The following is a 20,395-nucleotide window of genomic DNA, read 5'->3' as shown; positions in this document are numbered from 1 at the left end:
CGTCGCGGAGCACAGGCTCCGGACGCGCAGGCTCAGCGGCCATGGCTCACGGGCCCAGCCGCTCCGCGGCATGTGGGATCTTCCCGGACCGGGGCACGAACCCGTGTCCCCTGCATCGGCAGGCGGACTCTCAACCACTGGGCCACCAGGGAAGCCCTCTACTCTCTCTTTTATTTCACTGATTTCTGCTCTTATTTTTGATTTCCTTCCTTCTGCTTGCTCTGGGTTTACTTTGCTCTTCTTTCTAGTTTCTTATGGTGGAACCTGAATTACTCGTTTGAGACCTTTCCTCTTTCCTAAGTATTTGACGCTATAAATTTCCCCCTAAGCCCAACTTCAGTTGCATCTGACATGTATTTTCATCTTTATTCAGCTCATTTTCTAATTTTCCTCCCTCTCTGACACATGGGTTATTTTAGAAGTGTGTTGTTTAATTTCAAAATATTTGGGGATGTTCCAGATATCTTTCTGTTACTGATTTCTAGTTCAATTCCTTTGTGGTCAGAGAGCATACTTTGTTTGATTTCCATTTCTTTAAAAAATTTTAAGTTTTTTTTTATGACCCATGATAAAGCTGACCTTGGGTACTGTCCCATGAGCACTTACAAAGAGGCTGTATTCTGCTGTGGCTGGATGGAATGTTCGATAAATGTCAATTACATCAAGTGAGTTGACAGTGTTGTTCAAGTCTTCCATAGCCTTGCTGTTTTGTTTATTCTACCAATTATAGAAAGTGGAATATACACACGCACACACACACACCTATGTATATTCTTTTTCAGATTCTTTTCCATTATCGGTTATTACAGAATACTGAATATAGTTCCCTGTGCTATACAGCAGGTCCTTGTTGCTTATCTATTTTATATACAGTAGTGTGTGTATGTTACTCCCAAATGGCTTTCTTTTAATTAGCATTTCCATGGTTTGTCTCCCCTGTTTTTTGCTCTGTTGGTACATCCTTCCTTGCCTTCTTTTGGACTATTTAAAATTTTTTTAGTATTCAGTTTTCATTTATCTATTGGTTCTGTTTTCTTTGTTTTAAGCGGCTGCTCTAGGAATCACACTATACATACCTAACTTTTCACAGTTTACTACAGTTTTTTTTTACCACTTCAAGCAAAATGCAAAGGCTTTACAACTATATAGGTCCCTATCCCCTTCCCCTTAACCTTTCAGTTGTCACATGTCCCATCTACCTACAATGAAGCCCTCCTGTAACTTTTGCCTTCGATCATCATTTGCGTTTTAAAGAATCTGAGGGTAGAAAAAATAACTCCTCTACTGACCCATGTTTTGACTACTTCTGTTGCTCCTCCTTCATCCTGAGGCCCTGACCTTCCTTCGGTATCACTTCCCTTCAGTCTGAAGAACCTCTTTCAGCATGTACTTTAGAGCAGGTCTGCTGACAAAAACGGACTTTCAATTTCCTTTATCCGAGAGTACCTTTATTTTACCTGCCTTCCTAAGGAACATCTTCCCTGGAGACGGAATTCTAGGTTGGTGGTTCTTTTATGTTGGCACTGTCTTCCAGACTCCAAGAGAAATCTGTAGTCGTTCAAGGCACTGTTCTCCTATACGTATCGTTTCTGGTCGCTTTCAAGGTTTTTTGTTTGTTTTTTAAAGTCTGTTTTTCAGCCGTTTGATTATGATATTTATGGGCATGGTTTTCTTTGGGTTTATCCTCTTTGGGGTTTACTGAGTTTCTTGAATCCATACATGTGTGTCTCACCAAATTTGGAAAGTTTTCAGCTATTATTTCTTCAAATATTTTTTTTACACCAGTCTTTTTCTCCTTTTATGGGACTCCAGTGACACAAATTCAGACCTCTTGGTACAGCCCCACAGGTTTGTGAGGCCTTTGTTGTTGTTTTTTAACCTTTTTCCTGCATATTCTGCAGGTTGGATAATATCTACTGATGGGTCTTCAAGTTCACTGACTCTTCAGGTTGGATAATATCTTCAAGTTCACTGATCTTCTTTCCCCTGCCATCTCTACTCTGCTATCAGAGCCACTCACTGGGTACTCTATTATTCAGCTCCGAATGTTCCCTTTGGTTTCTTTACACCATTTCTCTGCTGAGAATTTCCATCTTTCCATTCATTTCTGAGGACTCCATTCTATCTCACAGAGCCAGTAATAGTAACAGCCTTAAAGCCACTGTCCTATGACTCCAGCATGTGGGTCATCTCTGGGTGGCCATCTGCTGACTTTCCCTGTGAGAGTTGTCAGATTTTCCCAGTTCTTCGTATGAGTAGCCATTCTGGGTTGTATCTTGGACATCTTGATGATGTTGTGAGACTCTGAGTCTTCTGAAAACCCACCAAAGAGTGTTGATTTTGTTTAGAAGGCGATTGATTTGTTTAGAATTGGACAGGACACTCCATCCTGCCTCTTGTGGGCAACGGTTCCCACGTCAGCTCCATTTTCAGAGCTGTGTCTGCCCCGTGCATACCCCACTCAGGTGCTGGTCTGGAGCTAGGTGGCTGTCCACACCGTGGGTTAGTTCTCAAAGCCTCGGCCATGCTTCTTTGGCTCTGTTACATGTATGCGATGCTCCTGGGTGGGACCAGCACCCATGTCAGTTCCCACACAGAATCAGGGGATCTCCTCATCCAGTTCTCTCTCCAGCTCACGGGGGTCCTTCTCCCCAGTCTTCAGGCCACAGAGTCAGGGTTTCTCTCAGAGTCTTAGCTTCTCACGCTGTCGGGCGGTCTGCGTAGCTTGGGCTACCCCTGGGTGAAGCAAAGGCATATCAGCTCCACTCCTGAGACCACAGGAGCCCTTGTTTGCAGCTCCTCTGGCAGACACAGGCTCTTCTTGGGATCCTCACGGGCCTGTCACTGCCACAGGAGCAGCTCAGGTTAGTGTCACAGCTGGCGTCAAGTAGGGCTGGGAGGGAAAGAGGGAGTCCACTTCTCCAGTCCTCAGTCCATAGAGATGTTGCCCTTGGTTTCTGCTGTTTTTGTCCATAGTTCTGTGACGTGGCTCACTCTCGAGTCAGTCAGGAGACAAAGAAGAGGGAAGAATAAGTCAGGAGACTGGCCACCATTCTGGTTACTCTTCAAGTTCTGACTTCCCTCAACAATATGCCTGTTATTGTTTACTTTCAGAATCCTCAGGCTTTTTGGTTTTTTGTTTTGTACTCTGTCCAGAACTTTTCGTTGTAACCAGTGGGAGAGGTGTGTTGTTGTGAACTTAACGCTACTTTGGCTGGTGCCGGAAGCTTATGCTCTCGTTCTCAGGAGCTATGAGCCACCCCAGGTAACAGGTAATGGAAGCCTGGGCTGGAATGGATGTGGGACTGGAAGGAGAAAAGGGCTGTGCAAACAGCATGGAGCTGAGACTTGGCAACAGGCTGGGAAGGCCTCAAGCTTCAGTTTACCATTACCACACGCTAAAATGCATTTCATACAAGACCTAGCATTTTTTCTTTTTAATAATAACGCCTTTATTATTATTATTTTTGGCTGTGCCACCCGGCGTGTGAGATATTAGTTCCTCAAACAGGGATGGAACCTGTGCCCCCTGCAGTGGAAGTGTGGAGTCTTAACCACTGGACCGCCAGGGAAGTCCCAGGAAGACCTAGCATTACAAACGATCTGTGAATATACATGGGCACTAGAAGTCCTCTGCCTCACGGCTAAGGAGGTTTTACTCCTGAATTGATTTTCCTACAGAAATAATGCTATCCAAACTGGTGCTGTATTTCATATGCACATCATTATAATGTTAGTGTGCTATTATTCTTAGTTGACTTAGAAACTTAACCACCAACTAAAATATTGTTTTTATGAATGTATTCTGATACCCAATTATATTTTTATCAAAATAAAACATATCTATAATTTTAAGTATCAAACACTGTAAGGTTTCATGACAAATAGCAGATCACTTCTCTAGCCATTATAATCCTGATTACCACTCCCTAAGAGCAACCTTTTCCATGACAGTTATTTCTGCTCTCCATTTATTTCTCATCCAATTTTTTTTCTGGTATGTAAACCTCTTTTCCTATATATCATGTATACACTACCTCTTGATTCTTAAGAAAAATCCATTGAAGAGGATTTAGTTCTCTGACAATACACACACTCACACACAAACACACACACACACTTTTCCCCATCCTTCCAATGTAAGTATAACATCATTTCACATTTAGTGTTTATCATTTAATTACGATCAGCAGAGCCAAATGGTGTACTATGATTATATTTCCTTTCTTGTACAATATTTTGCTTTCCCAGGAATTAAGAATTGTCTCCTTTTGTTTTTGTTTTTTTTTTCCCCCTCTCAGTTTTTAATGTTCTTATGTCATTACTAAAATCACTGAAAAAGGAACTGTAAATGTCCCAAGAGATTCAAACTCTCAGGTGTAAATTTCTTCTTGGACATGCTTCCTGAAGCCTTCCATCTTCCTACTTTTAGACTGACTCATCTTCAGTTCAGTTGCATAGGGGTCATGATGGGACTCCTCTTTACCACTCTTCTCAGAACTCCTTTACCTCCAACCTGTGCTTGGATCCCCCTTTTCCTGGGTGGCCTGTGTGTCTGTCACAACAGCCCAAGTTATGCTGGAGTAACAAATGACCCCCAAATCTCACTGCTTACAATGACAAAGGTTTACTTCTCATACACATTACAAGCCCATCATGGGTCACCTCTGTGCCTTCATCCCAGGACCAGGCTGACAGAGCAGCCTCTGCCTGAACACTGCGAGTCATCATGGCAGAAGGGAAAGAGACGTGGTTGAACATGCATCTGCTCAGAAGTCACACGTACCACTTCTACCCCTATCTCACTGGCCAGATCAATCCACACAATCATACTTGAGCCCAAAGGGCAACTGCACAATATCACCCCGGAAGGGTCAGTGGGGGAAGAACCAAATAGCACTGTCAAGTCCGACATCAACAGGGCAGAGAGAGTCTTCTGCAGGGCAGTAAGGTTAACAATTGTGAACCACGAAGCTGTCGTGGCATGTCTTCCTCTCTCTCGTTTGTGCCATTTTTTTCATGAAATCCTCCCTGCACCCTTGTGGGTCTGTATCTTTTTTTACTCCGTTACTGTCATTTCAACGGTTTCAGGAGTGTGTTCGATCTGCCATGTTGAGCCCAAAGTCTACCAACCAATCACTTTAAAAGGGACCTTCTAGGTCATGGTCTATTTGAAAGATGAGGACTGTCTGTAATTATAACTTTCATTCAGTGTACCACTTATCATTATTTATAGCAGTTTTTCTCAGACCCTACAAATGTCAATAAAGAATTTAAATTGTATTTCCTTATGAATATAAAACTACCCAATATGGTAAATTCACTTTAAAACTGAGGAGTTTTCTAAAACAGCTTTGATCTCGGTGTCTTGATTTTTGCCTTTTCTGATTTGCTCTAAGCTCCAAGCTTATGTCTGCAATGAAATCAAGCAGCCCCAAAGAATTTCATTCTAATTCTGTAATCACAGACAATAATATATTCAACATGTTGGCCTAGCTCTGAAATCTACCTGTCACTGCTGTCTGTAACTTATCTTAAATATTATGATCTACTCGGGAAAATACAGTTCTAAACTGTATCTCCCTATACCAAAATCTTATTTAGTTCTGAAATGGCAAATACAGCAAACAGCTGCTGGAGGGTAATAATACACAAGAAACAGTCAGATTCAGCTTTTTGTTACATTAGTTTTTATTTGATATTCTCCTTTCTAATAACGGAGATACAGTAGGTTCTCAACTTAAAAAAAAAAAGAAACTCGCCTTTTAACTCTGGAGTGTGCACTGCAAGACTAAGCGTTCCCTAAAAGGTAAAGCTTGCTCAGACCCATCACTCATGTGCTGCCACCTCCACTGCTTGGGCCTGGACCTCTGGGGATATGCTTTCTCAGTCCAAATGCTCTTTCCATCTCAAAACAGTCACAGACCTCAGTAAATTACATAATCCCTTTAACCTCAGTTTCCTCATTTACAAAATAGGAATAATAGGATTTCTAAGGAAAAGTGATGAGAATTAAATAACCCATACAGAGCCTTGACATGGTGCCTGGGAGACAGAAAGCACTCAGTAGATGTTTGTTAGGTAAATATTTTCTAATTCAACAGGCACCTTATTTACCTATAAAGCTTACAGAGGTCAAATTCTATGACAACCAGGTTTAAACACTATAAATCCTTTACCGTAATAAAACCATACATTTTGTGTTTGGCCGAAATTCAGTTACTTATTATACATCTTTTTTTTTTTAATTAAATGAAGAAAGTTTGAGTTTTCACTTCTTTATTTTGCTCTTCTAAATCCACACAATTTTAGAAAGGGATAGTTATCTCCTCACATACCAGTTTTTTTAACCTAGTGAATTTAAAAAACTCACCACAAACCTGTATCAGCTCTGCCTCTTGACATGTCCCAACCTGGCCTATGACATATATTGGCCAAAGTGAAATGTCAGGACTAAAACAGGGAGATCCTTGACTCGACAGATCTCGAGAGGTAGAGAGTCTTAAAGACCAGACCTGAGTGAAGCTGGGTTCATTGTTCAAAGGATGATGAATGAATCTATACATCATCAGAGAATATGCAAACCAGATGCAATTATTCCATAGAGTATCAGAATTATTTAAAAACATTTGAGAGTATCTGACATGCTGAAAGCACCTGGAGCAAAACCCTCTGGGAACCTCTGATGTCAGAGACTCTGAAGAGGCTTTTATAAATAAACGAAATCCAAATAACTATGGCTGCAAAGTTGAGATGTGCCAAATATTAAGGAGAAAAGCAGCAAAATAAACTCAGGAAGGTAAAAAGATCCATTCCCTTCCACTCTTTGTTGTTCAACTGATTTCATTTGTCTTATGGAAGCTCATTAGAAACATTTTAATACACAGCCCAAAGGCTGCCTTCAATGTGCACTCATGGTGAGCGGTGGAGAGAGCAGTACAGGCTGGTGTACAAAAAGCAACGGACCTGAAATCAGAGTGTGTGGGTCTGTCAGGGCTGCCACCTCCCTGAGACTCAGTTTTCTCATCTGCAAAACAGCAGGGAGAGTGTCTGTCCCTCAAAGCTGTGATGAGGAAGTGTGGGAAGATGAATGAAAACGCCTGGAACAGTGCCGTCTAGTAGAAACATACGGTGAACCACAAATGTGAGCCACAAATGGAATTTTTAACTAAAAAAATAAAAAGAAGCAGGTGAAATGAATTTTAATAATACTTTTTATTTAACTCAATATATTCAAAATATTACCATTTCAACAGGTAAATCAATAGAGGACTACTGAGATTTTTTCACATTCCTTCTTTTTGTACCGAGTCTGTGAAAATCAGTGTGTCTTTTACATTCATAGCTCAGAGTGTAAAATTCAGACCAGCCACCCTAGCCCGTGGGGCGGTACTGGACAGCACAGCCTGGAACCCAGGTGGGGCTGAGCACGTTTCCTAGATCCTAGCAGCTAAACCCTGTGGGACTGAGGAAGGTTATTTTTAAAATCGACCACATTATAGAGAGTTTGTATTTTCATATCTTTGGTACAGTACATAATATATAATATGTAATATTGTAATAAGAATTTAAAATATTATCTATACCAACTAGACTCAGGATTTATCCAAACTAAGGGCAACCAAAAGTTATTATAAGCCACTAATATTCATTCATTTTATATTTAATTTTGCGGTTATTTTGTTTATTAGGATTTGAGTTACATATTAATCTGACATAGAATCTAATAATCTCAAAAAAAGAAAATATAACCCGACATAACAAGCACACAAAAAAACTCAAACAACTACAAGCTACACGTGATTAAACTATGCCTTCCAGCAAAGAAATAGGAACAGTAAACAAAATATTTCTCTGTATTACTAAATTTTTCATTTCATAGGACCTGCCATTAGAAAGTCAAGTTATATAGTTTTAATAGCTTTCTTATAATTTTTTTCTCGTAAAAATTTAACTGTATTTTCTAAATAGGATGACCACCTATGACGACAACTTAGTTACATGTGAATATAAGTAAATATAGCATTAAAATGATGCTATATTTACTTCAGAACAATTCAATGGGGTTGAAACATTATGTATTACTTGTATTACATTGTTAAGATAACACTGAGTAGTACACAGAAGGCAAATTCTTGTATCTTGAGCTCAAAGAATGGGGTGGAAAATGCATGGTAACCATTTCTTAACTGCAAGGTCTTTTTGAAAGCCAGCACGGAGCACGTGCACACATGTTTAAGCAGCTATAGTGTGCTCTTGTGTTCTGTGTGGAGATGCTCCTGCAGTTCCTAACGTTCTCATCCACTTTTCTGTGGGCTGCCCAATAGTTCAGCACGAGGGGTCAGATGAGATGCAAGAGTGAAATGGGGACCGAATTCTGGGCAGGCGACTGCCACCTCATTTCAAACCTGACAAGGACCATTTAGTTACCTAATAGAACTTAAACTTTACCAAGTGTTATGAAATTCTTAAGGACCAAAACTCTTTGGACTTTGGTTTTCATTTACTATGTATTCAAGATGGTACTTCTGGAAGACAGGCCCTCTCTCTCAAGCATCTCATCGGATGCTCAGCTGAAGTGACACACAAGCTGAATGGCTAGTCTAGGTCCTGCAGCACCACCGAGGTGCCTTCTGCGGTCTCCTGGCCAAGGACTCGCCTCCCCCAAGCCCCACTCAGGCTCACAGCACAAAGTGGTCCAGCTGCAGAGGACGAGGTTTAAATGCTCACGTCATCACATTCACACTGTTTCCGTGTAAACTCTCCCGAGGAAGAAGCTATCCCGCACCAAGGCATGTGCTTCCCAGGCCACCCGTGCTGACCCCTAGAGTCACTGACACTAAACACAACAGTCACACACAGTCTCAAACACGCATTCAGACTCACATCTGGCATTTCTGTAGAGAAGGAAGGGGTCCTGGAGCTGGAAATCCAGGTCTTTCGTGATGGGCTCTGTCCTATTCTCCATGCTCAGCCTGTTCATGATGGTGAAGCCGTGTTTCGGAGAAGCAGACCTAAAGGTTGCCGGGGGTGGGGGGACACAGAGACACGCCGTTCAGAGCAGAGCACTTCCAGGACAGGGGCATCTGGACACGCCTTCAACCTTTCCGCCCCTTCACCGTGGGCTGCACCAATGTGCGGGACGCATACGGCACGCCGGCCACGCTGGTGCTTTGGTCAAGTCCAGCCCTGCTTACGTAACTGTGTACGTATGGACATACACAGCTTGCTCCCCTACCTGCGCTGCAAGTTCCTTTAAGGCAGAGATGGTAACTACTGATAAAACAATCACCGACAGACACCTTGAAACAATCTTGACCGTTAATACAGAGCGTACAGCACAATTATAGAAAATGCTGGTGTTGGTCTGAAATGGAAAGCTGTGTAATTTCTTAGGGAAATGATGTAACTCTGGTCAACGAACTCATGAGGAGATACAGTATAATTACAAGTTTATACAATTGAAAGCAAAGAGCAGGTATTTCGTCCTCTTCAGCGTAAGGCAAACAGCCTCACAGCTAAGCTGCTACCAAAGTTCTTATCCATAAAACTGTGCAGTTAGTGACTTTTTATTTTTAATTTCATTCAATAAACCTTCAGTGCCTAGTCTCTGTCAGGCAGGAAGAACCCAAATCATAGAGAAACTAACAACTACAAGTGCATCTGTCTACCCTTGGGGGACAGGCCGGATAGCAACCCAACTGTGCAACTTCTGCTGACGAACTGGAACACACGTGCTCGCACGCTGGAACAGAAACAGGCAGGGCCACTGCTTTAATCTGGGGCACAAGGTAACAAGCCCACAGAAATGCCGTGAGCAACAGGAAGAAAAGCGGTTCATAGCTCAGTTTTATTTCACCTCTAACCACTTGATTTACTACCTACAGCTTTCTTATGAGACTTCTAATTTTAAAACTGATGGAAGGCAAGTGGTAGCGTGGTGCTGGGCATGTAATGAATACCGGAGATAATCATGACGATCATTTCAACTTCAATTCTGGGGAAGAATGAAGAGTGACTTCCGAAGACCCCTGTCAGAGGGTCCTCTGGAAATCACCAGTGGGTGTAACTCTATTACAGGAAGACACCGGAGGAAACAAAGACATAATTTTAAAAATGGGGTTAGGTGTTTTTATACAGAATCAGAATTTGATTCTTCAGTGTTTCATTATCATAACAGGCTTTCACCCCTCTAATGGTACGGTTACTACACCATCTCACAATTTATAAATTACACTCAGAGGATACCAACTGCTCTAAAGCAACATCTGTTAAGTCAAAATACATCACTGGCAGTTCCATTACCTGTACCCAAAACTCCCTTGTGATTTCCATGAGCTGTCTGTCATTCTCGAAAGACCTCAACATTCTAGAATCTGGGATCAGATGGTGGGGCTGGGCGGGGGGGGAGAGGGATGGGAGAGAGGGTCCTGCTCTTAAGGAGTTAGATGTGGGGAAGAGATTAAGGACTAGGGAAGGATCTGCTTCTCAGTTTAAAGGTTTGTTTAACTGACAGCTCCATGAGGAACTCAAGAGTATATTAAGAAGTACTTGAAAATACCAACCTACGTTTGGCTTTGGTACAAAACAGAAAATACTTGCATAATCTGTTACTCCTCTGCATCAACAAAAGAAGCCCCTACTAAAAATGCTCTCCCTTCCACTCCCACCGCTGCCTCCTGCCCACCCTCCACGCCGAACCTGCCCGGGCCGCAGGGGCCTCTGTGCGCTGCTCTAGTCCTGCCTGTCTCCGTGGTGACCCTTCTCTGCATCCTGCTGACCCTGAAACCCAGCCATTAGCCCCTCAGCTTCTCTCCTGATTCCAACAACCAAACTAACGATGCCGACGCCTCCACACCCTGTGCCTCCGTCCCTGCCCCGTCCCGAGTGCCTGGTGCCACCACTGGAATGCCCTGCCATCACCCCAAAACCACTATTTCAAAATGAAACTAAAACTATCCTCAAGCCAGGTTCTCAACCTCCCATCTTTCCATTCCGCCAATGAGTCTATCATCCTCTCTGTTTTCCATTTCAGAATCTCACCACTACTGTAAAATGCCACCGCCCCCCGCGTGCAGTCCCCCAATGAGCCCTGCCCACTTCACCTCACACCCGCTCCGCACCGCCGTCTTCTCCGTGCCTGCACGATGCCAGCACACCGACTTTCCCGCACGTCCTGCCATCACTCCTTTACTCCCCCACTTGCAAGCCTTCAGCGGCTCCCTACTGCTCAGAAAGCAGCTTTCAGCACCTTCAGTCTGATACTCCAAGCCAGCAAAATCTCTTTACTCTCACTGCCAGCTTCTAACTCATGCCAACCGATACACTCTCCGCCCCAGATCACTGCCCTCACTGTGCTGTGCCCCGGGGCCCCTGCCTCCGCCTCCGCGAGGCTCAGCTCCTCCCCTGCACTCGGCAGCTCTGCAGAGCCTCCCAGGGCCACACTCCCCCCACTCACTGCTTATCACGGGCCAACTGGCACGGGGTAGTCCATCCACACCGTGGTTTACCTTCCAAGGTGAAAGTGTGGATAGAACAGATGAGCGTGTGTGGGGTGGGAAGGGTTATTATACCTCTGTAACCCACCGGTGGGGATGGGCCTCAGCTACGAGATCTTACGTGGATGTTTCTGTGAATAAACAGCTTAGCTGTGAAGACGATGTACATACTACACATCTCTGTGTGCATGTGTGATATTAGAAACAGCTGATAAAAATTACCAAAAAACATGCATTTATTAAATCTATCCTGAAACATATCCACTAGCTGTACGGTGGAGGGCTGAGAGACCTCTTTAATTTTGATCACGCTTCTTCAAGGAGTGAAAAGGTGGCGTGAGCAGTAACGCTCTCCTCCAAATGCTGGTTAGATAATCTAACGTTCTGACCAGTGCACTTCCAGCTCCTTGCCAATCCATTATACTCAAGCACTTTGTACCATTCATTCCAATTAAAGAATAAAGAGTCAACACTGCTTTTATAAGAACACAGAAACTTAAGTTCATCCATACTGAAGTTTACATCATATTCTGAAATCAGTATTCACGACACCACGCGGATGCCATCATTCAGCATTCCCCTCCTTATGCCAACTAATAGCTTCAAACTAATAGCTTCAAACTAAGTTCTTTCACTTCTCTGAAATAAAACTTAGCTCTGTGACACGACAGAGCTAAGCCATGAGTGAAAGACCATCAGTTTCTTTATGAAAGTGAAATACTCTTACCTTGTGTAAACAAATAAGGTTCCTTCCACATCCGTCTTTTCCTAAAAAATAAAAACAAAACAAACAGCAAAACATGTATATTCTGTTCACTAACAGGAAACACTCACAGAGGTCAGGGAACACAAGCATCTTAGAGAACAGGAACTCGATCAGTTCCAAGCGGGGTCAAACCTACGTAACAGAGGGGTAACTCTTAGCGAAAGGAAAAAGCAGATTTTTTGCCCATTGTGACTCTGCTGCTTAAGCAGTGGGAAGCATCCTCCTACTGTCATTTACAAACTAAACCAGAGTGCTGTCTTCCCCTCTGACCTGGGGACACGGCCAGACGCAGAAACCACCGCTCTCTGTACTTCCTTCTCCTCCTCTGTTTTCTGGTTTCCTTTTCTCTCGTAGTATCCTGTCACCTAGGAGAGCAGCAGACCTGTCGATAACTCTACTCTGACTACTACACAGAAGACAGCAATGCTGCTGTAGTTTTCAGACAAACTAATCGCCTATTTGATGTGGAATACTTAGAGTCAAGTCTGATCTTTGAAATACAATTAGACAGAAACATTACCAAGCTAGGACTCAAGAACTCTGCCTGAGAGGGATTGGGAAAGTTGTAAACTTAAAATGATAATCTATCATTGCAGTTCACTGGGAAAGGCTCTTTTCCGTCTCCCCAGGCCCTGATGAAAATGTTCAGCTTACTAAAAACAAAATTTAAGTACCCATTTGTCGATTAACTAGTAATCAGACCATTATATCTCAGAATTTAGAATTTATCTTTGCTATTTATGTGGTTTAATTTCAGCATTCTATTTAACCTCTCAATATTTTGTTATTTATATATCCATTAGCAAAGTCATTCAAAATTTAAGTACTCTGTAGTTTTGGTGAAAAATACTCTCTTTAAGAAACAAAGGTATATTAAAATGATGATTCTGAAAAGGCACACAAAAAATTGCAAGCATGATCCTTTCCATGCTTGAGTAATTTCATCATCCTTAAACTGGATTTACTATTAAGTGACCGCTTGCTACGAGGACAAAACACTTTTCTGTCTTCCAGTATTTGACCCTGGACTGTTTCATCTCAGAGATCCTAGTCAGGATGTTTCTGCAGATCAGCACACAGAAACCTAACAGCCTTCGACCTGTTTCCTTCCTTCCTTAATGAAGTAGTGATAGAAATTACCTGTTCCCTAAGGAAAACCCAGAATCAGAAATGTAAACGGTATGCTTCTCCTGAAATTATTCTCTAACTCCAATTTTGCGATTCTTAATTAGTTTGTTCCGTGTCTCAGTTTCTCCACTGAAAAGGGATAACAAACCTACACCACGCAGATCTTTGGATTAAAAACATATTTTCCATCTAAGGCTCTATGACACCTAGATAAAAAGGTCTTTGGAAACGTAAATTCTGGTCTATTCTGGCTGAAACAGCTCAAATTCACGTACTTTCTCCGTCCCTCCACGGTTATACAGGGGTAACCAGATGTTTTTTTTCTTTCTGGGCAAAGCCCAGGTTTGGGGTTTTGGGCAACAGTTAAAGCAAGATTCGATTAGCTCCTCCTTTTTTTTTTTTTCTTTCTGGGCAAAGCCCAGGTTTAGGGCAACAGTTAAAGCAAGATTCTATTAGCTCTTCCTTAGGTCCTGCAAGTAAAGAAGACTTTTTTTTTTTAATATTTATTAATTTACGTGGCTGCTCCAGGTCTTAGATGCAGCACGTGGGATCTTTTAGTTGTGGCATGGGAACTCTTCGTTGCGTCATGTGGGATCTAGTTCCCTGACCAGGATTGAACCCGGGCCCCCTGCATTGGGCGTGCAGAGTCTTAGCACTTAGACCACCAGGGAAGTTCCTAAAGAAGACTTGTATGTTAAAGTATTAGTTCACAGCTCTGGGGGATTTTAGCTTAAATTTTAAAAGTACAATTTAATGATTTAATATTACACTCATAAAAACTAACAAGTGCTAAAAAATTAAGCAGTTCAAAATTTAAAATAACAAAGTAGAATGTAAAATAATGCTAGTTTGCAAACTATTGGGACTTGGCAGACTACGTGACACTTTCAAATCAACGCAATGTACATCTGACTATTCTGTTAAAATAATCAAAAAGTAAATCTTCATTTACCCTCTAAATCTGCCTTTCTCAATCATATATGTAGCATCTGAGTCACCTAAGAAGCTTTCGACAAATATCAAACGCTTGGGCCCCATATCCTGAGATTTCTGATTTGGTGGGATGCACTTTTTAAAACTGCAAATGATCTTGACACACAGAACTTAGAAAATCACTCGCTAGAAACAAGGGGTACACTACCACTATCAGGCAGCTTCTCAAGCTCAGCACGTTTGACATCTGGGGCCAGGTTAACCTTTGTCGTGGGGGCCTGTCCCATGAGCCACAGGATGTTTAGCAGAATCCCTGGCATCTACCCTCGGGATGCCAGTAACGTGGTCCCTCTCCAAGCGACAACTAAAAATTTTCTCAAGACCCTGCCAGTGTTGCCTGGAAGCAAAATCGACTCCAGTTAAGAACTACTGCTCTAAGGGTTGAGAGGTGAAAACACCACCAGGGTTAAGACACACCGGTGTTTTGGGGGACTGGGATTTCCTGGCAATGGAAAGTAGGTCTAGTTCCAAAATTCCTACTCCAGTCCTGACATAATCGTTCTTAAGCTTCCTTAAAGCAGCTCATTTTCTGTCCCCGCTTCATTCCTTATTCCTCCTGCCGAATGCCTTAAGTTAGCCTTCATCCATATTCAGTGTAATAAGAATTCCCCTTCTTTACGTCGCACCTGCGTATACTTTCTCTTCTGTTCTTAAGCATGTCCTGTACACTTCTATTAGGCTTATGTTCAGAAGCTCCCGTTGTGGTGGCATATGGAGACGCGGCATCAATCGGCTTGCCCCCAGCAACTGCCCTGCAGCTAAACTAGGTCTCTGTCTTTTTTTTCCTCGGCTACCACAGCCTTGAAGATGAGTACTTTTAAAGAATGACCTTCTAAGGGACGAACTATGCGTTGTCTGAAAGCAACAAGTCCAGGAAGCAGAAAAACATAACTCCTGTAAATAATGCATTGCGCCACTTGCGACTTCTGATGAGGCTGTAGAAGGGCGGCCTCTGTAACTATGGTAACACGTGTCTCAGAGACCCTGTCCAACGCCCGTAGGAAACAACCGCTACTCAAAGGGAACCTCTCCTGTACCCGTTAACTTGTGAGAATTCCCCAGACTCTCGGTCGGGTGTCAAGTCAGTCCAGAGAACGACACACCCCGATCCTCTTCTCTACTACCGAATTTCCTCAGCGGAATTAGGACATCACGCCTTTGGCGCTTTTCTACAGAGCAGTATACAGCCGCAGGTAGAATATCTGCATTTTAAAAGTTGCCGCTGAAACTTGTCCACCTCGTCGCTCAACGTCCTTGATACGAGGACCCAGGCGACACGTGCCCCCGAAAACTAGGGAAACATATAGCTAGGAAGCGGCGCGCTTCCTCCCCCGGGACCTCGCGGGCAGGTGTCCCCACGTCCCTCCATTCCTGCCTCTTTTCGGTGAATTTCCTGTTACGAACTTAGGGCAAAGCTGTTCTCTTCTCCCCCACGTTAGGACCTACTTCTTAGTGTCTTCGCTTCTGTGAGTGGTTTTCGGGTAAACTTTAATGACCGGCTGCGGAAGCTGGGGAGGCCACGTGAACTACTGGGGCTGCGTCCCGTCGGAGGGCTCTCCCAGCTGACCGCCAGGACATGCCGGAGCAGGGCGTCTGACCCGCTCCGCGGGGCTGAGTCCTGCCCGCGCTCCGTGACTCAGTTCAACGCGGCGGGAGGTGCCCGCGGACGCCGGACCCGAGTGACCGCGGGGGGGACCTCCCCGCCCACTCGCAGCCCCTCCCCGGCCCCGCCTGCCCGCACGCACCCACTCGTTGGCCCGGTGGCCGAAGGTGTACAGGGCCACCTGGCTGGCCACGTCCACGATGCGGCTGATGTAGGGATCGTGGCGCCGCAGGGCCGCCAGGCTCATGTCGCGCCCCTTCCCGGCGGGGTAGCCCGCCGCCGCCGCCATCTTCCCGCCGGCCCGCGGGGCGTCGCAGCCCTCTCGGCAGAGCGCAGAGCGCGCAGGCGTCACTGGTCGATGGCCGCGCCGCGCCCGCCTGCGATCGTTGCCACGGCAACCGTAAGGCGGCCCCCGCGCGGTCCTGCGAGCGTCCCGAGTACAGGACCATCGCTGGACGCCGGGAACGTCTGCTGCTCGGCGCTCCGCGGTCAGACCTGTAGTGATAAACACGCCTCGAGCGTGCGTAACTGAACAGGGAGGGAACTGCGATTTCTCGTGCGCGGACGCCGGGTGGTTCTTCAAGTGCAGTCCTCGACGCCCCGGCGGCTCCGAGACCCTTTCAGGGGGGTCTAAGGGTCAGAACCGTTTTCATGACAATCCTAAAACTCACCTGACTCGTGCCCTGTGCTGACTTTTGCACGAATGCTGCAGAAACAACGGTGGGAGAAAGTGCAGGAGCCACGCTGTACAGGCCAGTGTCACTTGACGGTGTACGTAAGGCAGAAAAATTATTAATTTTATTACATTTCAACCTTTTGGTACACTTTTAAAAATTCTGTGTGAAAAAAAGAGGAAGCAATCACAGAGCACGTGCCCTGAGCACGGAGCTGCCATATTTGCCTCCAGGAAAACCCTTGAGGGCTTAAGTCGCAAGCTGAGCTAGTGTTTTTGTTTTTATTTTCACGGAACACTATTTTTACTTGAAAGAAAGATGGACAAACTATGGGTATTCAGACAGGCATTTGACAGACATTTTTTAGAAAATAAATAACGTGCACCTGTCACTTCCAGGAAAACAAAGGGTAGTTATTGTCACCAATGATAATTTTTGAGCTTTCAAGCGAGAATGAGAAATTTGCAAAATGTGTAACCACTGTCGTGAGCTTGGCAGCTTCTCTATACTTAAAGTCTTCTACGACGAGATTGCTGGGTATTTGGGAAGCCTGCGATGAGAGAACTCCTCTTTAAAACTTCGGAGAAAGGTGAACGTTGATCACTCTGGTACATGCATAACTGGAGGTACATTTTTGTTAACATATTTCAATAAAGCTTTACAGTTTCTTTTATATCTTTGAGCCTTGGAGTCTATAGGCAAAGTCTACCTTTTGATAATTTCAGGGAGCATAGACACACCCTAGTTGTCTCTCTAGTACTTGGTCCAATGCCTTGTGCTGAATAAAAATTTGTAAATGCCGCTTCTATTGAACTCAGCCGTGAGTTAGTCGAATTTACTCATTAAATATCAGCTTTTTAAAAGATCTCGTGACTTGCAGAATACTGAGATCCAAGTTGGCATGAAAGAGTGTACAATAACAAGTCCTGATCTTTCAGGGTTTACATTCTAAAAAAGATAGAAAAAATTGGAAAGGTTTGTTTAGTTTTCCAGGTTATAAAGAAAACAAGAAAGAAAAGGGAAAAGACCTTGAAGATTAGAGATTACACTCAGAAAAAGATGATGTATAATGCTGCAATGGCTTCAGCATTGCAATGTTGTTTATCTCCTGGCCCCAGAGCTTTGTTCTCTTAAAATTCTTTTTTCCCCCCAAATTCTTAAAGATCTAACCTTCTAGGATGAAGACAGAGTTCTGCCTAATTTCTACTTGAATAATCTGTGTTTGTAAAATCAGGTCATCATCACTTATCCAAATATACTAAGTTACAGGCTCCTTATTAGTAAAAGGCCATTTTTTAAAAATTGGGGTATAGTTGTTTTACAATGTTGTGTTAGTTTCTACTGTACAGCGAAGTGGAGTTCCCTGTGCCATGCAGCAGGTTCTCATTAATTATCTATTTTATACATATTAGTGTGTATATGTCAATCCCAATCTCCCAATTCATCCCACCCACCCCCTTTCCCCCCTTGGTGTCCATACGTTTGTTCTCTACGTCTGTGTCTCTATTTCTGCCTTGCAAACTGGTTCATCCTTACCATTTTTCTAGATTCCACGTATATGCGTTAATATGTGATATTGGTTTTTCTCTTTCTGACTTACTTCACTCTGTATGACAGTCTCTAGGTCCATCCACGTCTCTAAAATGACCCAATTTCGTTCCTTTTCATGGCTGAGTAATATTCCATTGTATACATGTACCACATCTTCTAAAAGGCCATTTAAAATGAGCAAATTCTTTTAAAGTCCATATAACTTCAATTTTCACTGGCTTCCACAGTGTGGTCATTCTTACCCTGTGTTTCCAGAAGACTCATCATGATACCTTGAACAAATATTGGGGTCTTTGGGTTTCATGATTATTTTATAATTGCCATAATGAGATAAAATATGTGCTAAGAGTTGGTGTTACCAAGTTGTATACCACAATTTAAAATAAGTTATAGTATGATTTAAAAAATAGTGTCTGGGTCCAGGATGTTTATGCCATTGCGATGACTAAGATAAAATTCACCACTTGTAAGAACACAGTATGTTTAAATTGTTTGGAAATAGATACAGAACTGGAAAATGTTTGGTTCTGTAGCCATGTATGGATGTTTGTATAGAAATATAAACTGACTTTTTATGGCATGATTGTCTAGAGATGTAAATACACAGTCCGCTTTATTAGCACTCTTTCCTTTACTGTGTAAAGGACCTCTAAGTTTTGCATTTGTCTGGTAGTAGAATGTATTGGAATGGAGGGGAAAGAGGCGCTTCCAGGATGCACCTAAGAGTTTGTGATTCTAAAATGGCTAAAGCGGCCCCTGATGCCCTGCTGATGCTGCCTGTATGAATTCCCTTCATGCTGGGAATTTTATACCAAGTGGTGACAGAAGTGGGCGGTTAATGCCCTCTCTCTTCCAGTGGAGGAAAACGGTTTGAAGCTGTGTGTTATCAGTTGTTTGCAGTGCGTGGTTTGTTTCTTTTTGAAGCAGCAGAGCACGGCAGAAAGGGCACCCCTTTGGAAAGGGAAACTAGTTAAACTTATTTTTACCTCACTTGGAACTTGGGGATCATAATATCACAACTTCACAGGGTAAATGAGATCAAATGAGGAGAAAATGTACCCAGAAAATATTTGCAATGTGTAAAATGTTCTGCAGATGAAAAAGTTATTACTGTTATAATTATCATCATCATCATTATTATTATTTCTAATAGAAGCCCGGAAGGGATTCTTCTTGTCTAATTACCCAGCCAGAGCTCAAATCATCTCAACAAAGTTCTGCGTAAGCGACAAGGAGCACATTAAACCCCAAGGCGGTTCATTCCCGATATTTTATGTGGTGGAGGATGTGAGCATATTTATTTATGCTTATTTATGCATATTTAAGACATATTTATCAGGAACTCCACAATTAGAGGAAGAAATGATGGAGGAAATATATAGGTCGATGTTCCACGAGCTTGCAAAGGGGTTAAGATGTGAAACAATCATCAGGGGGACTTGAAACAGAATGAGAAGGGGCTAGATGTGGGGAGGGAAGAGGCCTGATGGGTGGGGAAGGAGGTAGCCTGGAGAAAGGCTTAGAATGTCTCCAGTCTGCGCCCGGCAGCTGCCTGGACTGAACCTCTGCTCACCTGACCCAGAAAGGGCCCAGAGCTCTTCAGAGTGGGGACCATTCTTGCATGTTCTCTTCTGATCCCTGTTTGCCTCTCTCTGCCAGTCTCATAAAATCTAGTCCTTCCAGGCTCATTGTCAGGCGTCAGGTGAAGGCTTCGTGGGCCTGCAGGGCGTCTACAGTAACATCTTTTCACTTGCTGCCCAGAGCGCGCTACGAAGAGGAAGGGCCTTTGATTCCCCACGAAGAGATATAGGCTTAAAAGGCAAAGACCGGACTGTGGTAATTGATGCACGTGGGCCCAGCCTGGGTCACTCAAGACAGCAGGATGTGGAAGGGAGGGTCGGAGGCAGAAGACCCTCCGACAGGGACTTCACAACTGTGCCACGAGGGGGACAGTGGGAGCCGTGCAGAGACCAGCTGCCAGCTCTCTGGAAACACAGGCAGCTCTGTGTCCCATAGTGGGGTAGCTGCCACTTAACGGGGCCGACTTCTCGTGAAGGAGCCTTGTCCTGGGGCAGAGCGGCTTGTGCGGTTGTCAGTGGGTCGTCCGCTGGACTCTGAGCTGCTGTCAGGTGAAGTGGGCGTGTGTGGTCCTGGCGGGTTCATCACAGTGGCGCTAGGTCAT

At 43.8% G+C, this 20,395-nt stretch overlaps 1 protein-coding gene across 2 annotated transcripts in view; it reads right to left on the bottom strand.

The window, feature by feature from the left end:
* Window positions 1–16,301, bottom strand: part of DCP1B (decapping mRNA 1B) — a 50,219-nt gene extending 33,918 nt beyond the window's left edge. Inside the window, exons 1-3 of one of the 2 annotated variants that reach the window (XM_060024051.1) lie at window positions 16,131–16,301; window positions 12,226–12,266; window positions 8,887–9,014 (exon numbers count right to left, since the gene is read on the bottom strand). In XM_060024051.1, coding sequence (XP_059880034.1) covers window positions 8,887–9,014; window positions 12,226–12,266; window positions 16,131–16,277 — 316 coding nt within the window. In that variant the 5' untranslated portion in view covers window positions 16,278–16,301. Of the gene's footprint in view, window positions 1–8,886; window positions 9,015–11,105; window positions 11,228–12,225; window positions 12,267–16,130 lie in introns of those variants that run through there. The other variant, XM_060024052.1, reaches the window with a different exon arrangement.
* Window positions 16,302–20,395: the final 4,094 nt, after the last annotated feature.

Source organism: Delphinus delphis, chromosome 11, assembly GCF_949987515.2.
Source record: "Delphinus delphis chromosome 11, mDelDel1.2, whole genome shotgun sequence".
NCBI lineage: Eukaryota > Metazoa > Chordata > Mammalia > Artiodactyla > Delphinidae > Delphinus > Delphinus delphis.
Note: the sequence above shows the minus strand (reverse complement) of the source record. Positions and strands in the feature narration are given on the sequence as shown.